Genomic DNA, 24,038 nt, shown 5'->3' with positions numbered 1-24,038 from the left:
TGGCTCAAAAAAGGTTGAAAAACACCCGTGATGCAAAAAAAAGAAGAAAATTCTGAGACGTTTTCAAATTGGAGTATGACGTAGGGAAGGGGGCGGTCCCACGGCGGCCCGAGGTGCAGCAGCGCGAAAGCAGGAAAAGCTGCTTCCAGACAAACGCAGCTTGTCTGTTTCCAGCATGAGGAGGAGAAGCAGCTCCAGCAGGAGAAGCCTTTCACTCCGGAGACCAAGTGACAGCGAGACTTTCGATGAATTCGGCTTCGCTGTAACTAAAAGGAAGGAGCAGAAAGTTCATCACCGGTGTCACCATTACAGGTGAGGACAGGTGACCGACTGCAGGAGAACTATAGGTCAGCTCCCACATGCCAACTATGATGATGAGCCGGATTGTTTAAAAGAGGACATATGGTAATAACTAACTCATCATCATCATCATCTTCATCGTGGAAACTCTTGAGTCAAATCTGGAACTAAAAGGAAGATTTCCCTTTTGCTTGGGCTGTTGTTTTGAATCTGGGTTTGCATGAACTCTGACCTTGTGGAGTTGATGTTTTTGTCAGCTCCCCCCAGCTGAGCAGTGGGAGGCACCGGGAGCTGTGTGAGCTGCTCAGCTACTGGAACGCCTCCAGCTTCCTCTGCAGGAGTCAGGTGAGGCTTGGTCCAGCTCCAGAGGGTCCTTGTGGGCCTTTAGTCTTCACCAACAAACAGACAAACAAACAAAGCTTCGCTTTCCAGATGGAGCGGTTCATCAGGATGGGCATTCCCTCCAGCCTGCGGGGCAGAGTGTGGAAGAGCCTTCTGAACATCCACGCTCTGAGAGAAACCACCCACTTCCACTACCTGGTATCTCCAGTCCTCCTCAAATACATCCAACTAAGAAACTATCTCTAGAAATCCAATAATTACAATAAAAAAAGATTTAACAGAAAATCTTAAATGCTTCATGTTAAAGAAAAAGCATTAGTTTGACGTTCAATCCAACAAACAGAATGTACTCCTGAAAAAAAAACTTTTTTCTTTCTTGTGTTTTGACTTCTTTAGCAGAGAAATATTCAGTCATACTTAAAGCATAAAGATCAATCTATGGCATTTCGCATAGAATTAACGCTTTAATCGGCAGAGCAAAAATCCCTTGGATTACATTTCAGTTTATCTATGAAGCATTTCAGGGATTAAGGGTGTGTGAGAACGGCACGCCACGGCGTGAGTGTGATGTCACTCATAGATAACGACGTCCTGTTCCAGCCAAATGAAGTCAATTCAGTCGTCATTTATTACGATACAGACGCCGCCGTGTTAGACGTGTCAGACTCGGTCAGACTTGGTGTTTCTATGGCAATTACTATCGCCAATCAAGGGTGAGCTTGTTGGAAGTTCAAGTGGGCTTGGGAAAATGTGTCAATCAAGAGCTTTCAGAGTTTGATGCGAGACCACCTGGTACTATTGAGGCATGTGAATGGTCAGTTTATGACCCGAATAACTTGAACTAAAGATGTTTTAAAAGGGATCGGAGTATGAAGCGAGTATGAAAGCGATTCTGTAGCGTCATTAAAAATACAATTCTAAACCAGAAATGTCAAATTAGACATTTCTAAATGAATTTTGCTAGACACAGAACTTTTTGAAAATGAAAATGTAAAATGCCATTTTCTTTATCATTTTAATTAAGTGACAGAATAAGCGGTGTTGAAGACTAAAATGAAAAAGCATTTTGGTGGATTGCTTTTTCATTTTAACTTTGAGTCAAAAAATGCAGCTTCATTTTGAAAATGGAAAAGCATTTCTGGTTTTGACTTTTTTATTTTGAATTATGCTACACCATCGCTTTCATAGAATGGTTCTTCTAAACAATAGAACGATTGAATAACAGATGTTTATTTCTCTGTAGACATCTATGGGATTTTGGCTTCTTGGAGCCAGCAGGTACTTCCTGTTTGGAACGCGACCGAGGAGGGATCGCTCAGTCCTGTTCTCTATGCAGTCAATGATTTCAAGGTGTCATGTAAATGTGCAGGACAGAGGGGACAGAGTGTAATGTGAGGGGTCCTGAGGTCACTGCCAGCTGGAGGACGTGTTGTTGGTTTTGCTCCGCAGACATGTTTGTCAGAAGTGCGACAGCCTTTGGTGGACCTGGGCATCAGTGAGTACGGTATCCTGTCTGCCATCACCATGCTGAGCGACACGCAGAACCGTCTAACCTCCGTCCCATCAGAGTCTGACATCTCTCTGTTCAGGCAGATCGCCTTGGACCTGCGTGAGTTCCCACAGACAGAAACACTTACTGGAATTTGGAAGTTCCAGAATCAAACAACACATTTTGACCAGATTTATTTCTGACTGACTGACTGACTGACTGACTGACTGACTGACTGACTGACTGACTGACTGACTGACTGACTGACTGACTGACTGACTGACTGACTGACTGACTGACTGACTGACTGACTGACTGACTGACTGCTGGGTTTGTAGGGTTTGGCATCACTGACACATTCCTGAATTAATTTAAATTAATCTAAGTTTTAGAATTTGTTGAATTTCCCTCTGGATTCATGGGAGATTCTGTTTTTACCTTTACCAGTCAGTGTAAACCGGTTTTCTGGTGTGGAAAGAATAGTTTTATGGATTTGAATGATCGCAGCTGTTAGTAAATTAAGACTATAATCGATAATTTTCTTCAACTGTACAGAATTTATTTCTAGAGAAAAAGAAAACAATGTGACTTTTGCTTCAAATCCTCCAGAGCGTTCCTTCCCAACCCACCGATCTCTGATGGGGGAGACTCCAGAAGCCATCGAGGGTCGGGCTAAGCTCTTCAGGGTCCTCGTCGCCCACGCAAAATATAACCCCGAGGTCGGCTACAGTCAAGGTAATGCTCTTTTCAGTTGTGTGGTGGGTTTTCATTCTAGCAAGTTTTTCTTCTTTTTAAATTGATAGAAAATACTGACTTTGTGTGATCAGGCCATTCTCAATGTGTTTGAACATCTGATGTTTTAAGGAGACGCTAACCCAATTAGGTTCTTTTGGGAGAGTAATTTTTCTGCAGTGCTTCCAAGCAAATGATGCTAAATGTTAAATGGGCTATGTCATGCAAAACCACTTTTTAAAACTTTTGTGTGTTAATTTCTCACATAAACAACCCCAAGGTGGTGTTTTGACCGATTCATGCATTTCTGAGTATTCCTCTGAAATACTTTCATTTTATATGTGCAAAATGTGCATCCATCTTTGCAAAAGTTAGAAGGTCGTTTGTTTTAGTGGGAGAAAATTAGCCACTCTGCTAAGGCCGTCTCTAGTTTGATGTCATGAATGGGCGGCACCCACAAGGAGTAAAAGGCGGTGCCTCAGAGATCGAGTCGTCTTATTTCCCGATAAGAAAATGGATATATAGATAGATATGCCTTTATTGTCATTGTCCTCTTGTACAATGAAATTAACTGTGAAAAAAATAGCCTTGTGTTTCATCAAAAGTCATTCTTTAGTGTGCCAAAGTGGAGCAAAAAAGTATTTAGTCAGCTAGCAATTGTACAAGTTCTCCCATTTAAAAAGATGAGAGAGGCGTGTAATTTTCATCACAGGTTTACCTCAACTATAAGAGACAAAAAGAAAAAAATCCAGAAAATCACACTGTCTGATTTTTAAATAATATTTTTGTAAACTATGGTGGAAAGTAACTACTTGGTCAGCTACAAAAGTTCAACTCAAGACTTTATTTACTCTTTGTTGGCAATGACAGCAGTCAAAGGTTTTCTGTAAGTCTTCATAAGGTTTTAACAAACTGTTATTTTGGCCCATTCCTCCATGCAGATCTCCTCTAGAGCAGTGATGGGTGGGGCTGCCACTGGGCAACACAGACTTTCAACTCCCTCTAAAGATTTTCTATGGGGTAGAGATCTGGAGACTGACTAGGCCACTCCAGGACCTGGAAGTGCTTCTTATGAAGCCACTCCTTCGTTACCTGGGCAACAGTGTGTTTGGGATTCTTGTCATGCGGAAAGACCCAGCCACGTTTCATCTTCAATGATGGAAAAAGGTTTTTACTCTAAATCTGAAGATCCAGGAAAAACAGCCCCAATTCATGATGCTTCCACCCCCATGCTTTACAGTAGCTATGGTGATCTTTGGATTCAGCTCAGCTTTCTTTCTCCTCCAAACACGACCAGTAGAGTTCTTACCAAAAAGTTCTGTTGTGGTTTCATCTGACCATAGGACATTCTCCCAATCCTCTTCTGGATCCTCCAAATGCTCTCTAGCAGACTGTAGACGGTTCTGCACATGTACTGGCTTTAGCAGGGGGACACGTCTGGCCCTGCAGGGTTTGAGTCCCTGGTGGTGTAGTGTGTTACTGATGGTACCTTTGTCACTTTGGTCCCAGCCCTCTGCAGGGCATTCACTAGGTCCCCCGTGGGGTTCTGGGATTTTTGATCACTGTTCTTGTGATCATTTTGATCCCATGGGGTGAGATCTTGGGGGGAGCCTCAGATGGAGGGAGATTCTCAGTGGTCTTGTCTTTCATTTCCTAATAATTGCTCCCACAGGTGATTTCTTCACACCAAGCTGCTTATCTGTTGCAGTATCAGTCTCCCAGCCTGGTGCAGGTCAATAATTTGGTTTCTGGTGTCCTTAGACAGCTCTTTGGTCTCCATAGCAGAGTTTGGAGTGAGACTGTTTGAGGTTGTGGACAGGTGTCTTTCTATAGATAACCAGTTCAAACAGGTGTCATTAATACAGGTAACCAGTGGAGGACAGAGGATCATCTACAGAAGAAGTTACAGGTCTGTCAGAGGCAGAAATCGGGCGGCCGTGGTGCAACGGTCGACCCATGATTGTAATATTACAGGTTCAATTCCCACCTTGCACCCCCATGTGTCGGAGTGTCCTTTGGCAAGACACTGAACCCCCCCTTGCCTCTGGTGGGAGGTTGGCGCCAGTGTTCAGCAGTGGAGCCATCATCAGTGTGTGACTGAGTCTGTGACTGTAAAGCGCTTTGGGCCTTGTAGGTAGAAAAGTGCTATATAAGTATACGCCATTTACCATTTTGTAGGTGACCAAATACTTATTTTCCACCATAATTTACAAATAAATTCTTTAAAAGTCAGATATTTATTTTCAGATTTTTTTTTCTAATGTTGTCTCTCATAATTGAGGTAAGAGGAAAATTACAGTCCTTTCTCATCTTTTTAAATGGGAGAACGAGCACAATTGATGTCTGACTAAATACTTTTTTGCCCCAGTGCATGTGACGTATATATGGACATAGTTTACTCTGAAAGGCTGAAGAAAAGCATGATACAGGTATTGTTCAGTCTTCTGTTTGACTTTCATGTGTTCAGCTAAAGACAACCAAAAGATCTTTTCCAAACTTGAAGCCCGATATCAAAGGGATGCCTCAGCTATACTATATTCAGAGAAAATGGTTGACTTCAAACTCCAACAAAACAAAGTGATTCAGGCAATATTCTTTTTGCAATACTGACATTGCAACGTTGGAGGCAGACGTTGTCAGTGAGGAGCAGCGAACTCATCCACAGCTAAGCACTGATTCAGTGAGTCAGACTGAGTCAGCATTTTTATAGCAGCCACTCCGGTCAATCAGGAGTGAGTTTTGTTGGAACTCCACACCCCTACCAATTATAAGCAGGCTCCAGAGAACTTGTCAAAGCTTTTGAAAGTTGGACCACAAGCTTTTATTGAGGCATCTGATTGCTCAGTTTATAACTTGAATAATTTGCACTAAAGAAAAAAACATTATGAAAAAAATTAAAACAATCAAGAACATGTTAAAAAGGTATTTGAGCAGGAATGGTTATTCTGACCAATAGACTGAGTAACAGCTGTTTATTTTTCTATAGAAGTCTATGGGATTTTGGCTTCTGGGAGCCACTCATGGTTTGGAGAGGGAGAGGTGGAGAATCACAGTAAAACAGCTCTTATATACAGTTTAACTGTGTACATTTGAATACATAAAATGTAACAATGAATACATGTGTTTTTGTGGTTTTTCTGTTTTTATTTGATGCAAACAAAAGGTTTGAATCTTAACTGTTTTCTGGTGTCTGTTCGCATCGTCTGCACTCAGTGCTTCATTCTGCAGACCTTTGACACCTTTTATTTCTGAGGGTACTTTCAATGGTTTTAATACTGCAGGCTTTTCCCCCATCTTTAAATACCTTTTTGTGTGTTCAGTCCACTTTATGTCTTTTTTTTTTTCTCATCCCTCCTTTACTTTGGTCAGATATTAGTTTGAAGTCCCACCTTGACCCCTGCAGGTCTGCTGGGTCAGCCAGAATAAATATTGGATTATTTCACATGTTACACTATGGCAATGCAACTGCCCTGCAGGGGAACATGCCAGAAAGAGCTGTGTAATCAGATTGAGGGGTTCCCACAGTAACCTTAACCCCAGTTTACACAGTCAGAATAAAGAACATGCAGAAAATGGATCAAATCAAACTTTATCTGGGAATCACTTGAACACTGAGAAAAAGGCTTCACAGAAATGAAACAAGCAAAACATTCAAACTAGGCTGAATCTACTGAATTGTCTTAGTCTGTGGATTTTTTGGAACTGTTATAAACTTTGGGTAAAAAATGACCAAGTAATTAACTATATAACCAACAGGTGGCAGCAAAGGACCATTCTGGTGAGCGCAGTGATTCTTCTGTGTCCCATGACAGACTTTTTAGGAGAACGTCATCATCAAAGGGTTTCAAAACTTTGTCCATTAGTTTTAGTTTAGAATTGCTTTTGCATTTTTTGTGACTTAACTAATTTTCTGTTTGATCAGGACAGTTTGATTCACATGTAATCTATGGATTTATCAGGGGTGTTTGTCTTCTGTTTGGTTTGAACTTATTGCAGTCTTGTTGGATTGTCATGAAGTTGTCAGTTACGTCAATCGTTTGAGGAAAATTGTTTGAATGATTGTTTTTCTGAATATTTTTTTCCCCTTTTTTAAAGGAATTAACATCCATAGAGCTGCTGTGACATCCATCAAACTGTTTTCTTTTAAATGGGGTTTGATGGAAGCTTTCAATCACTATCAAGCGCTTATTATTTGTCTTAATTACATGCTCCTGGTGATTCTATCATGTTGCAGAAACGTGTTTCTAGTTGTTTCAGACCAGAAAACTAAAGTGTGAGTGTGTTTGACAGGAATGTCCCACATCGCTGCAGTGCTGCTGATGCAGCTGGGGGAGGAGGAGGAGGCCTTCTGGGCCCTGGCAGCCTTGCTGGGCCAACCCAAGTACCTGGCTGAAATGTTTGACCTGACCATCACCAAGTAAGAAAACTTGTAAATGACCCAAGAGGCTTGAGATCCACGCTCACATGATCAGAAGTTTCTTCTAGAGATGAAAAGAACAGTCTTATTGATGGTTAGAGCTGCAATGTTCATTGATGATTAAATATTAAATTACACAGTGGTGTAGTTTTCAATTATTATTTTTTTTAAAACATCCTGAGAACCCTGCATCCTGATTGGCTGTTGACCTTGTCGATCAATGTCCTCTGTGTTGTGTCTTCTGTACAGAATGCTATCAGTTTGCCAGAGTTGCTTAAATCAAGGATCGCAATCAGATCTTTGTTTTCATATTTAAAATCCTGGATTTATTTAAGTCTTTTTGTTAAATTATAATGTTGACATTAAAAATGTTTTAAAAATAGAATCAATTTTCTCCTATAATCTCTGTAGCAGCATTACAGTGAGATAATCATTAGCCATGTGAGACAGTTTGGGGTCTGGAGCTTTAGGATCTTCAGACTATTTTTAATCAGACGTGATCATATCTATATTAAAATAAAAAAACAAGCACTTTCTCACATAATCGTTGTTGTGGCATTAATGTGATGATGAATTTTCACGACAAGCACATATCAATGTAACCGTTTCTTAGTTTTGGTTGTTGAAGTTTCTCCTGGACTGCTCTCTGCAGCGTCTCTCTGTCTGCAGCAGGAGAGCCGTTCTCATTACAGACAAAGGAACAAGAATCAGGTCTTTTTTTCTGTTGACGTGTCTTTGTAGGTCGCTGTTTTCATAAAGACAAAAGCATATGAAGATTTCTACTAGGACACTTATTTGAACTGATGAGCTAAAAATGTACAGCGCTGATCAAAATAAAAAAAAATGTAAAAAATCCAATCGGGAGACAACATTCAATTTCTATTGAGTCAGCTACCAAGTGATCAGAACATTTCCGATCACATGATCAGATCAGATCACATGACCTAGTTTAAACCAGAGAGAAGAGTGTGAACACGTTCATGTCTGAGAAAAGTGTAGTGAGGAGTTTTACAGCCTCAAAACATCTTTAATTCTACTTTGTGGATTTCACCTATCGCTAGTTATTTTTAGAAAGAAACTCCTGGGATGAATGGGGAAGACTGCTTTTATGTAAAAAACCATCTTTTCTCTGGCAAACCCAAAAGCATTTGAGAGGACGAAACAGTCAGGTGTAGCATGATCAGGTGTGTTTCAGCAGGAGAGCTTTGTGAAGACACAGTTCTGTTTTGTGATCAGGGTCCAACATCAGGCGAAGGTGTTTGAGCAGTTCTTCAAACACCGGAAACCTCAGCTGTCCCAGCACCTGGTGAGTGTCCGTCTGAAGTTCACCGGCTTTCAGCCGAGGTTCAGGTTATATTCATGTTTATTCAAGTTTTTCTTTTGTCCAAATAAAAGATGTAACTTTAACAAACAATAAAGTTTTTGGATTGAATAAGTTCTTTTCAGTTTAGTTTAAATGTGTCTGTTGGCCTCGTCACCAAAATCCTCTTTCTAATTACTCTTAAAAAAGTGCTTAAAGTCTCAAATTGAATTTGTCTGTTCCATGTTTGGGTTTGTTGAGCTTCATGACCGTTAACAGCAGCGCAGTCAGAGACGCTGTCACTTTAACCCAATGCACCATGGGAGATGTAGTGCTAACAGTGGTATTTGATTATTTTCTGCACTTTTTACAAGGTCTGACAAAACCACTAAAGACGATCTTGATCTGCTATTTTTGTTGAAACTGAGAAACGTTGAGCTATGTCAGAACCAGGAAGTGTTAGCCACGTCTGGTTGAGAGAGTTTAAGGGGCGCAGCTTTTCAAAAAACAGTTATTGGCTACAGTACGGTATCATTTTTATCAAAACGTCTTTAAGAGAATCAAAAAAGCACAAATAAAAATGGTAAATGTTTTTAGATCAGTAAAAATGAACCGTGTGTGAAAGTGAGGGGATACAAGTGCTGAGTTGCTAATTTGAATACGTTATAATTTTAAGCTGTGTAACATTTATGCTAGATCTGCTGGGAAGACAAATATTACATCCAAAAGTGAAATTCTGACACAAAGATAACCGGAGGATATCTGTCCATCAATACACTGTGGGTTAGGAGCAGAGATATTTTACTATGTTACTAATTTAATAAATAAATCAAAGGCAGATTTTAATTTTCAAACACATGGGGCCAAATTGACCCAGAGTCATGTTTTTGACAGGCTGTTGGGGCTTTTTTCTGCATTCATGCCTCACAGGATCAAATAAATGAGCTTTTTGAGCAGGAACTGAAAGCGATCACCTCTAAATCCATGCCAAGTGACGTGGAAGCATTTCCATCCCTGCAGGAATCTGTGGGGGTCCTTTCAGTCCACTACGTGATGCCGTGGTTCCTCACCCTCTTCACCTCCCTGCCCTGCTGGGACACTGTCCTTGCTGTCTGGGATCTCTTCTTCCTCTTGGGTTGGTGTATACGCGCACACACACACCCACTAAAGTTTGTTTGAATTTTCTGTTCTTGCCGAGTCAAACATTCGCCGTCCCAAAACGTGCATAATGGACCTGGTTAGGATCTTCCTGACCCATCAGCCAGTGCGGTGCTAGAGGGAGATGAGCAATAACCAAACACTGAGGCAGGACATCAAGAGTGATGAATTCCTGCTTTGTTTATATCAATAACAGTATCTGGATCCATTTAACATGAATGAACAGAACCGAATGTTTGTGGAGGCCTGTTGTTTTTGGTTTAGTCCATTTGCTCCATTAGTGATGTTTTCCCTGAAAAACATGGGGTTATCAGATCAAGATAACTATCTGATGATTCTGGAAATGTTCTTTGGTTGCATCCACATATGAATGAAAAAGAATAAAAAGTCCTTTTTCTGCTTGGTTTTCAACAAGAATGCATTCAGTTCATAAAGCCAGTGTCAACATTTAATGACATCACCAGAACACTGATGTCACTTCCTGTTTGCTCGCCGGTCATTGGTCTGGGGGATGAACAGATTCATTCTTTAAGGTTTTTTTTCTTTTTCCTTTAACTGCAACGCTACTTTGCAGTATTTGAATGTTTCTCTTTTTTTAGAACTTGTATTTGAAGATATTTATTTTAAGCACCAACTGTGAAATGATCAAGTTTACAAAGTGTTGACATTTCAGCAGCTTTAAATGAAGAAATGAAGATCTCTGTTGTGATTCTGAAGCTCCTTGATGCCACATAAATGCAGTTTTACATGCAGACCTCCAGTTTTCCACCTCACTCTATCATGGACATCTTCTACCCTAACATTAGCCAACTTCATGTCCTCTGTTAAGACATCCATGTATCTCCTCTTTGGCCGTCCTCTTGCCCTCCTGCCAGGCAGCTCCATCTCCAACATCCTTCTACCAATATATCCACTATCCCTCCTCTGAACATGTCCAAACCATCTCAGTCTGGCTTCTCTGACTTTGTCGCTAACACAGGCAACGTGAGCCGTCCCTCTGATGTACTCGTTCCTTATCCTGTCTAACCTGGTCACTCCTAAGGAGAACCTCAACATCTTCATCTCCGCTACCTCCATCTCAGCCTCTTGTCTCTGTCTCACTGCTACCGTCTCTAACCCATAGAGCAGAGCTGGTCTCACCACTGTCTTGTACACCTTTCCTTTGAGTCTTGCTGGCACTCTTCTGTCACACAACACTCCTGACACTTTCCTCCAACCGCTCCAACCTGCCTGCACTCGCCTCTTCACCTCTTTTCCACACTCCCCATCACACTGAACTGTTGACCCCAAGTACTTAAACTCCTGCACCTTCTTCACCTCAGTCCCCTGTAACCTAACGCTTCTACCTTGATCCCTCTCGTTCAGACACATGTATTCTGTCTTACTATGACTGACCTTCATACCTCTTCTTTCCAGAGCAAACCTCCACCTCTCTAGCTGTTCCTCCACCTGCTCTCTACTCTCACTGCAAATTACAATGTCATCCGCAAACATCATTGTCCAGGGAGATTCCTGTCTTACCTCGTCTGTCAGCCTGTCCATCAGCATAGCAAACAAAAAAGGGACTCAAAGCTGATCCTTGGTGTAGTCCCACCTCCACCTTGAACTCCTCTGTCTGACCTACAGCACATCTCACCACCGTCATACTTCTCTCATACATGTCCTGAACTACTCTGACATACTTCTCTGCCACTCCAGACGACCTCATACAGTACCACAGCTCCTCCCTCGGCACCCTGTCATACGCCTTCTCTAAATCTACGAACACACAATGCAGCTCCTTCTGACCTTCTCTGTACTTTTCCATCAACATTCTCAAAGCAAAAATGGCATCAGTGGTGCTCTTACGGGGCATGAAACCATACTGCTGCTCACAAATCTCCACCTTCTTCCTAAGCCTGGCTTCCACTACTCTTTCCCACAGCTTCATTGTGTGGCTCATCAACTTTATTCCTCTATAGTTGCTGCAGTTCTGCGTGTCACCCTTGTTCTTAAAGATCGGGACCAGAACGCTTGTCCTCCATTCCTCAGGCATCTTCTCACTCTCTAAAATCCTATTGAACAACCTTGTTAGAAATTCCACTGCTGTCTCTCCTAGGCACTTCCATACCTCCACAGGTACGTCATCAGGACCAACGGCCTTTCCGCTCTTCATCCTTTTCAGAGCCTTCCTAACCTCATCCTTTCCAATTTCTGCTACTTCCTGCTCCACAACAACCACATCTTCCTCCCTTCTTTCCCTGTCATTTTCCACGTTCATCAGCTCCTCAAAATACTCCTTCCATCTTTTCTGTACACTCTCTTGGGTTGTTAGCACCTTTCCATCTCTGTCCTTAATCACCCTTATCTGTTGCACGTCCTTCCCATCTCTGTCTCTCTGTCTGGCTAGCCTGTACAAGTCCTTCTCTCCTTCCTTTGTGTCTAACCTGTCATAAAGCTCATCGTAAGCCTTCTGTTTGGCCTTTGCCACCTCTCTCTTCACTCTACGCTGCGCTTCCTTGTACTCCTGTCTACCTTCCTCAGTCCTTTCTACATCCCACTTCCTTTTAGCCAACCTCTTCCTCTGGACGCATTCCTGTACTTCCTCATTCCACCACCAAGTCTCTTTACCGTCTTTCCTCTTTCCAGATGACACACCTAGCACCTTCCTACCTGTTTCCCTGATAATCTCTGCTGTAGTTTCCCAGTCCTCTGGAAGCTCATCCTGACCACCCAGGACCTGCCTCAACTTCTGCGTAAATTCCTCACAAGTTTCTTCATTCTGTAGCTTCCACCACTTGGTCTTCTTTTCTGTTTTCCCTCTCTTCTTCTTCCTGACCTCCAGAGTCATCTTACACACCACCATGCGGTGCTGTCTGGCTACACTCTCTCCTACCACCACTTTGCAGTCATTAACCTCTCTCAAATGACCTCGTCTACACAGGATGTAGTCCACCTGGGTACTCCTACCTCCACTTCTGTATGTCACTCTATGTTCCTCTCTCTTCTGGAAGTAAGTGTTGACTACAGCCATTTCCATCCTCTTCGCAAAGTCCACCACCATCTGTCCCTCCAGATTCCTTTCCTTCACACCAAACCTGCCCATCCCCTCCTCATCACCTCTATTGCCCTCACCAACATGCCCATTAAAGTCTGCTCCAATAACAACTCTCTCTCCTCTGGGGAAACTCTCTATGACCTCATCCAACTCACTCCAGAATCTCTCCTTCACTTCTAACTCACAGCCAACCTGTGGCGCATACCCACTGACTACATTCACCATCACCCCTTCAATTTCTAACTTTAGGCTCATCATCCTGTCTGAGACTCTTTTCACCTCTAGAACACTGTTTACAAACTCCCCCTTCAGAATCACTCCTACCCCGTTTCTCTTCCTATCAACACCATGATAGAACAGTTTGTATCCTCCTCCAATACTACGTGCCTTGCTGCCCTTCCACCTTGTCTCCTGCACACACAGTACATCTACCTTCCTTCTCTCCATCATGTCTGCCAGCTCTCTGCCTTTCCCTGTCATTGTGCCAACGTTAAGAGTCCCTATTCTCAAACCTATGTTCCTGCCTTTTCCCTTCTCTCTCTGGCCACGGACCCTTCTGCCTCCCCTCTTTCTTCCACCAACAGTAGTCAAATTTCCACCGACACCCTGTAGGTTAACAGCATCGGTGGCGGTCATTGTTAACCCGGGCCTCGACCGATCCGGTATGTCTAAAGTGTTGTGGATGATTCGCATGGTTATTTTGGCAATTTTTACGCCGGATGCCCTTCCTGACGCAACCCTCTCTATTTATCCGGGCTTGGGACCGGCACAGAAGTAACTGGCTTGCAACCCCTGTGGCTAGATTAGCTGTTCATCATTAATAAGTCCTAGAAATCCACTTCCTTTGACCATTTTGATTTTCCATGGGATCAGCAGCTTGAAGCCTTTTTTTTTTTGTCCTTTGTAGTTTTTATGTCATTTATTGGCATTGGTTCTTTCCAACTTTTCTTCATGTCTTACACATAATGCATGCAGTACTTTTTCCCAGAACAAAGCTATGTCATCAGCAAATATTTGAGACACATTTATATAAAATAAGTTATTTACATTGAAAATAACTTTGAATCCGAGACCTGGTCCCGACTCTCATCACTCCTGTGGATGAATTCTCACTCTCCTGTTTTTGAGTTGTATTTGTCACACTGATGTCTTTGGAGATGTTCCGTTTTTTCGGAGGTCCTCAGAGCTTCATGGCTTTTGTCTTCAGGTCTGCCGGCTGTTTTCCGCTCCGCTCTGACCATCATGGAGCTTCTGGAGCCTCGGCTGCTGGGACTAACAGATGAAGGAGCGGTGCTGCCCCTGCTGCTCAGAGTCCCTGTTGACGTGTAAGTTCTGGGAAGACATGCTGCCTCTCTGATAGTTTCCCACACTGGTGCTGTCTGGGATCTTTTCTTCAAAAAGTTCTCTCCAAAAGCTTTAAGGGATGTTCTCACAGCTGACCGCTTCCGGCTCAATCCTGAATGAACTGCCGTCGTCCCATGATTGCCAATGAGCTCATCATGTGTGACATGAGCGACTGAAAGCGCATGGTCTTTGCTGAATGAGTTCCTTCAACGGCAGCCTTGCTGCTTTCAGGAGGAGCCCCTCGTCTCCATGTTTCTACACTGAATGAAAACGTCAAACGCTGACAGACGCCTTTTGTTGACACAGCTGTAGTCATGGTAACTGAGCAGGGGGACCGGGTCTGTGTGAGGCGTGGACTGATGCAGAGGGATGAATAAAACCAGCTGATTCTATTTGCTGAGACTAGAAGGAGCAGGTTCCTGCTGTCATGTTCTGGTGAAGCTCACCTAAAGCAATCAGAAAAATCTTTTGGTCTTCGACTGGATTGGGAAATGATTTATTATATCAAATTTGCATCAATTAAACATTTTAATTTCCGTACTGATATGCGTTGGATTTTTTATGTTTTATGTCCGATTTCGAGTCGTTTGCTTTTGGTACAAATGCAGAGTCCCCATCCAACAGTTTCATAGAACATTTTTTTAAAATGTGTTATAAACTGATCCACGTTGGTCTTTGTTTTTATCTTATTCACCTGCTTTTATCATTTAACATTTAAACAGAGCATTTATGTGAAGCATCTCAAACAATTAAGTAAACATAGTGGAACTTTTAACTAGAAATAACGGTTAACCATTCACCATTCATTCATTCATTTTCTTAACCGTTTTTCCCTTTCGGGGTCACGGGGCTGCTGGAGCCTATCCCGGCCTCTTATGGGCGAAGGCAGGGGACATCCTGGACTGGTCGCCAGTCTGTCGCAGGGTAGAATGTCCTCAATCACACACCCATTCACTCTCACACTCACACCTAGGGACAATTTAGAGTTGCCAATTAACCTATGAAGCATGTTTTTGGACGGTGGGAGGATCGGTGGGAGATCCCAGAGAGAACCCACGCATGCACGGGGAGAACATGCAAACTCCACACAGAAAGGCAGTTTTTCATGTCCCCCAGCCGGGACTTGAACTGGAGGCCTTCTTGCTGTGAGGCAAGAGCGCTAACCACTGCGCCACCGTGCAGCCACAGTTAACTAGTAAAAACAGGTGATACTCAGATATGTGAGAACGTTTGGAAACTGTAGCATTCGTTCCTTTAGATGCTTTATTCACTGTGAAGCAGTCGAGACAGACCAGAACGTTCCAGACGGGACTGAGCTGCCGTACTGAGTCTGTGCCCTAGCGAATCCTGTTTAAAATGAGTGTGTTTATTGGATGTTTCCTTGGCCTCACCATACTCTGTTCCGTCTGCAGAGCTCAGTACTCTACATTTGTTCCTGCCCTGTGGAGACTCGAGGTCCAAGACTGGGAGCTTAAATGTCTGAACAGTCTGGTGCTGGATGAAAACCATGGATACAGAGCAGGTATAACACGCACGCACACACGTATGTGTTACCAAAAATGCACATGGACACACAGATGCACATATATGTTTATAAGAAACACACATGCACATACTGTATATGTTAATAAGAAATGCACATGTACGAATGTTTAACAAAGCACATATATGAAAACAGTCACACATGCACATGAACAAAGACCCATATACATATAAATGTAAACAAAAACACGTGCACATTTGTTAAAAATAAAACACCTGGACATACAGTTCCTTACGAAAATATTCAGCCCCCTTGAACTTTTCAACCTTTTCCCACATTTCAAGCTGCAAACAGAAAGATATCAAACTGTAATTTTTGCGAAGAATCAACAAGTGTAACACCATTATGAAGTGGAATGACATTTTTGGGGATATTTCAAACTTTTTTTCAGCCCCCTCAGTTAATACTTTGTAGCCCCGCCTTTTGCTGTGATCACAGCTGTAAGTCTCTTGGGTTTGTCTCTATCAGTGTTGCACATCGAGAGACTGAAATCTTTCCCCATTCCTCCTTGCAAAACAGCTGGACCTCAGTGAGGCTGGATGGAGAGCTTAGGTGAACAGCTGCTTTCAGTTGTTTCCACAGATTCTCCCTTCGATTCAGGTCTGGACTTTGACTTGGCCATTCTAACACCTGGATATGTGGATTTGTGAAATATGTTCAAGGGGCTGAATACTTTTTTACATTAACAATCACACATGCACATATATGATAACAACCACACATGCACATATATGACAACAATCACACATGCACATATATGACAACAATCACACATGCACATGTATGATAACAAATACACATGCACATGTATGATAACAATCACACATGCACATGTATGATAACAATCACACATGCACATGTATGATAACAATCACACATGCACATGTATGATAACAAACACACATGCACATGTATGATAACAAACACACATGCACATGTATGATAACAATCACACATGCACACGTATGATAACAATCACACATGCACATGTATGATAACAATCACACATGCACATGTATGATAACAAACACACATGCACATGTATGATAACAAACACACATGCAAATGTATGATAACAATCACACATGCACATGTATGATAACAATCACACATGCACACGTATGATAACAAACACACATGCACACGTATGATAACAAACACACATGCACACGTATGATAACAAACACAAATGCACACGTATGATAACAAACACAAATGCACACGTATGATAACAAACACACATGCACATATATGATAACAATCACACATGCACATGTATAATAACAAACACACATGCACATATATAATAACAACCACACATGCACATATATGACAACAATCACACATGCACATGTATGATAACAATCACACATGCACATATATAATAACAACCACACATGCACGTATATGACAACAATCACACATGCACATGTATGATAACAAATACACATGCACATGTATGATAACAAACACACATGCACACGTATGATAACAATCACACATGCACACGTATGATAACAATCACACATGCACATGTATGATAACAAATACACATGCACATATTTGGTAACAACCACACATGCACATATATGATAACAAACACACATGCACATATATAATAACAATCACACATGCACATATATGATAACAACCACACATGCACATATATGATAACAACCACAAATGCACATATATGATAACAAACACAAATGCACATATATGATAACAAACACAAATGCACATATTTGGTAACAACCACACATGCACATATATGACAACAATCACACATGCACATATATAATAACAATCACACATGCACATGTATGATAACAAATACACATGCACATATTTGGTAACAACCACACATGCACATATATGATAACAAACACACATGCACATATATAATAACAATCACACATGCACATATATGATAACAACCACACATGCACATATATGATAACAACCACACATGCACATATATGATAACAACCACAAATGCACATATATGATAACAAACACAAATGCACATATATGATAACAAACACAAATGCACATATTTGGTAACAACCACACATGCACATATATGACAACAATCACACATGCACATATATAATAACAATCACACATGCACATATATGATAACAACCACACATGCACATATATGATAACAACCACACATGCACATATATGATAACAACCACAAATGCACATATATGATAACAAACACAAATGCACATATATGATAACAAACACAAATGCACATATTTGGTAACAACCACACATGCACATATATGACAACAATCACACATGCACATATATAATAACAATCACACATGCACATATATGATAACAACCACACATGCACATATATGATAACAACCACAAATGCACATATATGATAACAAACACAAATGCACATATATGATAACAAACACAAATGCACATATTTGGTAACAACCACACATGCACATATATGACAACAATCACACATGCACATATATAATAACAATCACACATGCACACGTATGATAACAAACACACATGCACACGTATGATAACAAACACACGTGCACATGTATGATAACATACACACGTGCACATGTATGATAACATACACACATGCACATATATGATAACAATCACACATGCACATGTATAATAACAAACACACATGCACACATATGATAACAATCACACATTCACACGTATGATAACAATCACACATGCACATATATGAAAACAAACACACCTGCATATATATGATAACAATCACACATGCACATATATGAAAACAAACACACCTGCATATATATGATAACAAACACACCTGCACATCAGGGCAGCACGGTATAAGGAAATCTTGCGATATGCAATATTAATGATCAGTATCGCGATGACGATATAACTAGCAATACATGAACAAATAGCAAAACAACAAAAAAACATAATTTCCATTTCACTGCAACAGTGTTATTTAAATAAGAGTCAACATAACTTATAATATACCCCAAATGACCCTCGTCTACATTGGAGGTAAAAATCTAACATAAATGGGCTCCATCCTATTAAGATAAGATAAGATAGGACTTTATTGATCCCCGGAGGAAAATTAGGTTGTCACAGCAGCCAAAAACAAGAAAAATAGCAGTTGGAAAACTACGAAAAACAAAGTAGCAATGAGTAAGAATAAAAATAGACCGTGTTGTTGTATAGTCTGACTGCTTTTGGGATGAAGGACCTCCGGTAACGCTCTTTTTTGCACTGGGGGTGCAGCAGTCTCTGGCTGAATGAGCTACTCATAGTCCTCACCGTTGCATACAGGGGGTGGGAGGGGTTGTTCCGGATGCTGGACAGCTTGGTCAGCATCCTCCCCTCACCTACAGAGTCCACTGAGTCCAGGGGACAGCCCAGGACAGAGCTAGCTCTCTTGACCAGCTTGTCCAGCTTCTTTTTGTCCCTTTCATTGATTCCTCCACACCAGCAGACCACAGCATAGAAAGTTGCTGATGCAACGACAGTCTCATAGAAGGCCTTGAGTAGTGTCCTGCACACACCAAAGGACCTCAGTCTCCTCAGGAGATGGAGGCGACTTTGGCCCTTCTTGTGCAGGACCCTCGTGTTATCTGACCAGTCCAGTTTATTGTTGATGTGAACACCTATTGGTCAGCAATGTGATGGTGTGCATCTGATTTGATTGAAAAGGGATTTATTTGACTCGTTAAATACTTCAAGCTGCCATAGGATCGTTTTATCTCATTTAATGTAACCATTTATTGCAATTTCCGCTGTCTTTTGCAATATGCATATTGAACAGCTTGATATCGCGACAACAAAAAATTAGCGATTTATTGTGCAGGCCTAATGCACATTTGCACATATGTTAACAAAAAACACCTGCAAATGCTGTATATATTACCAGAAACACATACAAACATGAAACACCCAGATTTACACACTCATGCACAGGTGTGTTAAAAAAAGCACATACACGTACTTGCATTTAAAGAGGAGCTGGAGGGACTGTTCCACAGACAGTTGTTCAGTTTTTTTAACCTTTCTTACACTCACACTGATCCTGTTACACAATCGCTCTTTAGTTCTTGTCTTCATTGTGTCCGAGAGCTGAGTGTTTGGGAGGATTTCTCCAGTTTGCTACTGAAAGAGCTTTTCTACAAATGAAATATTGTCTTCTCACTTTTCCAACTTTTTTCAGTTTCTGTTTGAAGGAAATATTATTGGAAAGATTGTTTGGCATCTGTTACAAATTAAAGTGTTTAAGTGGTTGAAAAAATACGAGAGCTGTAGGTTTATCTGTTTTTGTTTTTCTGCCACCGCTTAAAAACCGCTTTGGTCACTGCAGACATTTCGGTATGTTTTGGTCGGATATCCTTGCGTGTGCTTGGGCGTGTCTGTACGTGAGCACATGCTGTCACTCTAAAGATCAGAGAGCTGTCATCTCTGAATGCTCTTCAGAAATCATCGGCTCAGAACCTGAAAAGCCCTCACCTCTGGAGCCTTAGCCTCCCGAAACGGCGAGCGCACACGCATGTGCCTGTCATTTCATCCTGACAGTCAATGAACTGCTGTGTGCGAGCGTGTGCCTGTGTGACACAGCGTTCTGCTATCACCCCCCCCCCCCCCCCCCCTTTCTTAAAGTTTTTTCTAAGAAAAAAGTGTGACTGTGGTTTAGAATAAGTGAATAAGAAAACTAGAAAAAGCGATCACACTGTGTGTGTGTGTGTGTGTGTGTGTGTGTGTGTGTGTGTGTGTGTGTGTGTGTGTGTGTGTGTGTGTGTGTGTGTGTGTGTGTGTGTGTGTGTGCGTGTGTGTGTGCGCGTGTGTGTGCGTGAGACACATCAGGATGAGTCATCCTTGTTTGCCTGCTTGGTGGACCGTTTTGCCCTCAGGAGGGGGAAGATGAGCTGATTCATTCAATCCCTTTCTGTTGCACTTTCACTTTTTTTCGGACCCATCTTTGTTGCTCACTCTTCTCACTCAGTCCTGCACTGCATCCAGGGTTTTGTGGGTCCTTGAATATGTTCCACAACAAAAACATGACTGCAGCAGCATTAGGAAATGACGGTGATCTGGAGTGTAGTAGATCTACCATCATGTCTTCATGTTCTCCATCGTCCTGGTCTGCTGCACAGACACACACAGCTGGCTACATCCCTTTGTGACTCATAGGTGGGACATTCCCAGGTTGTTAAAGGTGAAGAAGCTGAAGTGACATAAAAAAACAGCTATTTAGTGATGGGGTTTCAGTAATATTTTAATTTTAAGATCAGATTTCAGTTTTTGTAAGGTAAGGCTATTTCATTGTAATGTTAGTTGGGCCATATTTTCAAAAAGCAAAATTTAGCTGGGGAATTCTTTTTGGCTATTAAAATGGGGTAATAATAGAATTTTACCAGGATTACCGTAATTTCCGGACTACAAGCCGCTACTTTTTTCCTGCGCTTACAGCCCTGCGGCTTATTCAGTGACGCGGCTAATTTATGGATTTAATTAGCGGCCGCCATGTACGTACTTTCGAACTCAGTGAATAGTTTGAATTCTTTATCTAACACCAAGCACAAGGCATTTATATTCAACACACCTCTAAGCAGCCAAACAGCATGGACTTGACTTCAGGTCTTAGACACTTCAGTCATGGTTCAACAAAACGAAACACGCATGCCCGGCCGCATCCCAGAATCCTTTGGGGCCATTAGACCCAACGTGCACGTGATCGCCGCTACATTATGATGAAGCTTTCAAGTTAAAAGCAATCGTTAAAAACAGCGTAAAAAAGTCCACCGTCACCAACGGGTTTGGAAAAGCCGGTTTGCTGCGTGACGGAGAGAACAGCGCATGGAGTGAATGTACACTCCATTTACGGTTTCTAAGGAAACCGTAAAAGCGGAATTTTGCTTTGAAAAACTCACAGCCTCCGTGTGAGCTGGAGACATCTTCTCCTGCTGATTGAGCTGCGGGGCCGATGGCAGTCTCCTCCTTGAAGCCGCCCTGGCCAGAGGTGTCGGAGTAGATGGGAAGGGGAGACAAGGAGCGCGCGGGGCGGGAGCGGAGCGCAGAGGCGTCCGCGGAGTGCAGAGGCTTCTGAATTCTGACGCACGCGCCGCACTGAGGCGCGCGTATCGCACTGAGGCGCGCGCTTTTCAGTCGCCGCTGCTTTATTTTACTAGCGTGTTTTTTAACCAGTCCTGTTACTCCCATAACGCTGCCGCGACACAAGCGGAAGGAGAGCTGTACCCGTTCACCCCTCCATGCACTGCTGATACTTGCTCATTCTTAAACACGTACAACAGAATGGCGAGCCGGGCATTGGCCCCGCCTTTAGCCCCTAAGACTCATGGGAAATGTGGAATCGCGGATGTAAATTTCCTCATCATAACTGAGGGATGTAATGTTGATTATATGGTTACTGTTTGTAATTTTATGTTAGATACCTAGATTGTCAATAAGTAAAAAAAAATGAAATAAAAACACCATAACTGAGGGACTTGTGAACAGAATAGAGGTCCATGCTGTTTGACAGATGTCGATACACTCAAATACATGAGCCAGAGGCAAAGCTGGCACCACCCACAATGTGCTAATGAATTGCACTCACTCTGGGATGCTGGGCGTGATCTGTCAGGATGACAATATCGCCTAACGCATGCGCGGCTTGTACTCTGACGCGGCTTGTGTATGTATAAAACTAATTAAACACGTTAAAATGGGTGGGTGCGGCTTGTAATCGGGTGCGCTTTGTAGTCCGGAATTTACGGTAATTTGATCTGACTTATTGAGTTATTTCAAGCATTGTAGTCAAAGCAATAAAGAATGTAAACACATTTTTCAAACAAATGAATAAACAGAAATAAAACAAAAAAAAGACACTTATCATTAGTGTCTTTGTGATCAGTAATTAAAGTCAAGTAGAGCTTGATTTATTGCTAGACAAGGAGTGGGAAGAAGCTAGTTTACATAATTCCACCCCTACTGAGTTCATTCATTTGATAGTTTTACAGCTTTTGGAATCCGGTTCTGATCAGAAAGATTCTTTTTAAGTTACAAAATCCTGTTCCTAGTAATGACTTTATCTTCAGAAAACATTCATTCATGATTTCGGTAGACAGGAACAGTTATGTAATAATCATGAAATCTTATTAGAACGTATTATCACATTAATCAAGTAATTATTTCTTTTTTTTTTTTTTCTTTTTTTTTTTTTTTAACTTGTCCTGTCCAACAGCTGGGCAGACAGATGAGAGCTGAGGGCCTCTTGTGTTGGACATATTTTATTTTAACAAGAGGGGTTATTAATCTTCAGACAAACCAAAGGTATGTCTGAATAAACCCCTTTTTGTAATTGAGGCCAAACTTTATTAATTTCAATCATGTTTGAAAATCTTTGGTGTTGGACCGGACGGAAAAGGAAAGAGGGGAAGAAGAGAGAGGGATGTTAGAGAGAGGGGGGGGGGTAGGAGGGTGATAATAGGAGGGGAAGGGGGGTAAGACCATGAAGCAGCATAGAGCAACAAGTTTACTGGTTGTTAATCATTATGGTAAGGTTCAAATGTAGTACAAAAAGGGCGGGGCCAATCCACACACACACTCAAATGTTATAAACACACCTGCTAGCTGCAAAAATGTCCACCTGTCGACATGTACACAAAACAGTGTTCACACGCATACTTATGCCTTAAAACCAACTAGTGTGAAATATTTCAGTCATTCAGTCATGCAAACTGTTAGTGCAAAGGTGAGCTAACACCTGTGCTCAGGTGAGTGTTTATGTTCTTCTAAAATGGATGGTGGAACGTGAAAAGAAGGAGGGAGAGTGCCCAGCCATCCCCACCCCAAGACCCCCACCGCAGCAGCAGCGGCAGCCGGAATCCCCCCAACGCCACACGGGAACCGGCAGGGAACAACCGCCGCCCGGGCGACCAAGCCCGCCACCCAGGCCAGGGCCAGCAGGACCGCCGCAAGGCCCCCAGAGCCAGAGAGTTCCGGGCATCCCCCCGCCCCCACCCCAGGTACGAGCCAGGACCCCCCAAGGGAGACCCGCTCCGCACTCCAGGCAGCCATCCGCCCGGCCCACGGTTGGTCCAGGGAGGAGCAAGGCAGGGGCCCGCCCCCCCCCGCCCAGGAGGGGGAACCCCGGGGAAAAAAGAGGGCCCACAAGGGGTGTTGTAAATATGGCCCGACCAGGCTCGGCCACAGTTGGAAATTTGGCGGGGCCCAGCGCTCAGGAGCAGGGACCAGAACCCACCCCCCAGGGACACGAACACCCCCGGCTCAGATGTAATGTGAACCCTCCCACCGCGCGGAGAGAGCACCACCGGGCCCAGGAAGCCGGCACCCCGGGGACACGGCCGCCGTTGCAAA

At 42.5% G+C, this 24,038-nt stretch overlaps 1 protein-coding gene and 1 pseudogene across 3 annotated transcripts in view; one reads left to right on the top strand and one right to left on the bottom strand.

The window, feature by feature from the left end:
* The first annotated feature begins 64 nt into the window (after positions 1–64).
* si:ch211-266k8.4 (uncharacterized) overlaps positions 65–24,038 on the top strand; it is a 76,986-nt gene continuing 53,012 nt past the window's right edge. For all 3 annotated transcript variants that reach the window (XM_078948204.1, XM_023955426.2, XM_078948203.1), the window contains exons 1-10: positions 65–312; positions 558–645; positions 733–840; positions 2,092–2,251; positions 2,741–2,866; positions 7,154–7,280; positions 8,517–8,586; positions 9,601–9,715; positions 13,983–14,100; positions 15,532–15,641. In XM_078948204.1, the coding sequence (XP_078804330.1) occupies positions 176–312; positions 558–645; positions 733–840; positions 2,092–2,251; positions 2,741–2,866; positions 7,154–7,280; positions 8,517–8,586; positions 9,601–9,715; positions 13,983–14,100; positions 15,532–15,641 (1,159 nt within the window). In that variant the 5' untranslated portion in view covers positions 65–175. The remainder of the gene's footprint in view (positions 313–557; positions 646–732; positions 841–2,091; positions 2,252–2,740; positions 2,867–7,153; positions 7,281–8,516; positions 8,587–9,600; positions 9,716–13,982; positions 14,101–15,531; positions 15,642–24,038) is intronic.
* Positions 10,280–13,567, bottom strand: LOC144992374 (uncharacterized; annotated as a pseudogene).

This window comes from Oryzias latipes, chromosome 6 (genome assembly GCF_053564925.1).
Source record: "Oryzias latipes strain Hd-rR chromosome 6, Olatipes_Hd-rR_3.1".
In the NCBI taxonomy this organism is placed as follows: domain Eukaryota; kingdom Metazoa; phylum Chordata; class Actinopteri; order Beloniformes; family Adrianichthyidae; genus Oryzias; species Oryzias latipes.
The sequence above is the reverse complement of the archived record's forward strand: the minus strand, read 5'-3'. Positions and strand labels throughout refer to the sequence as shown.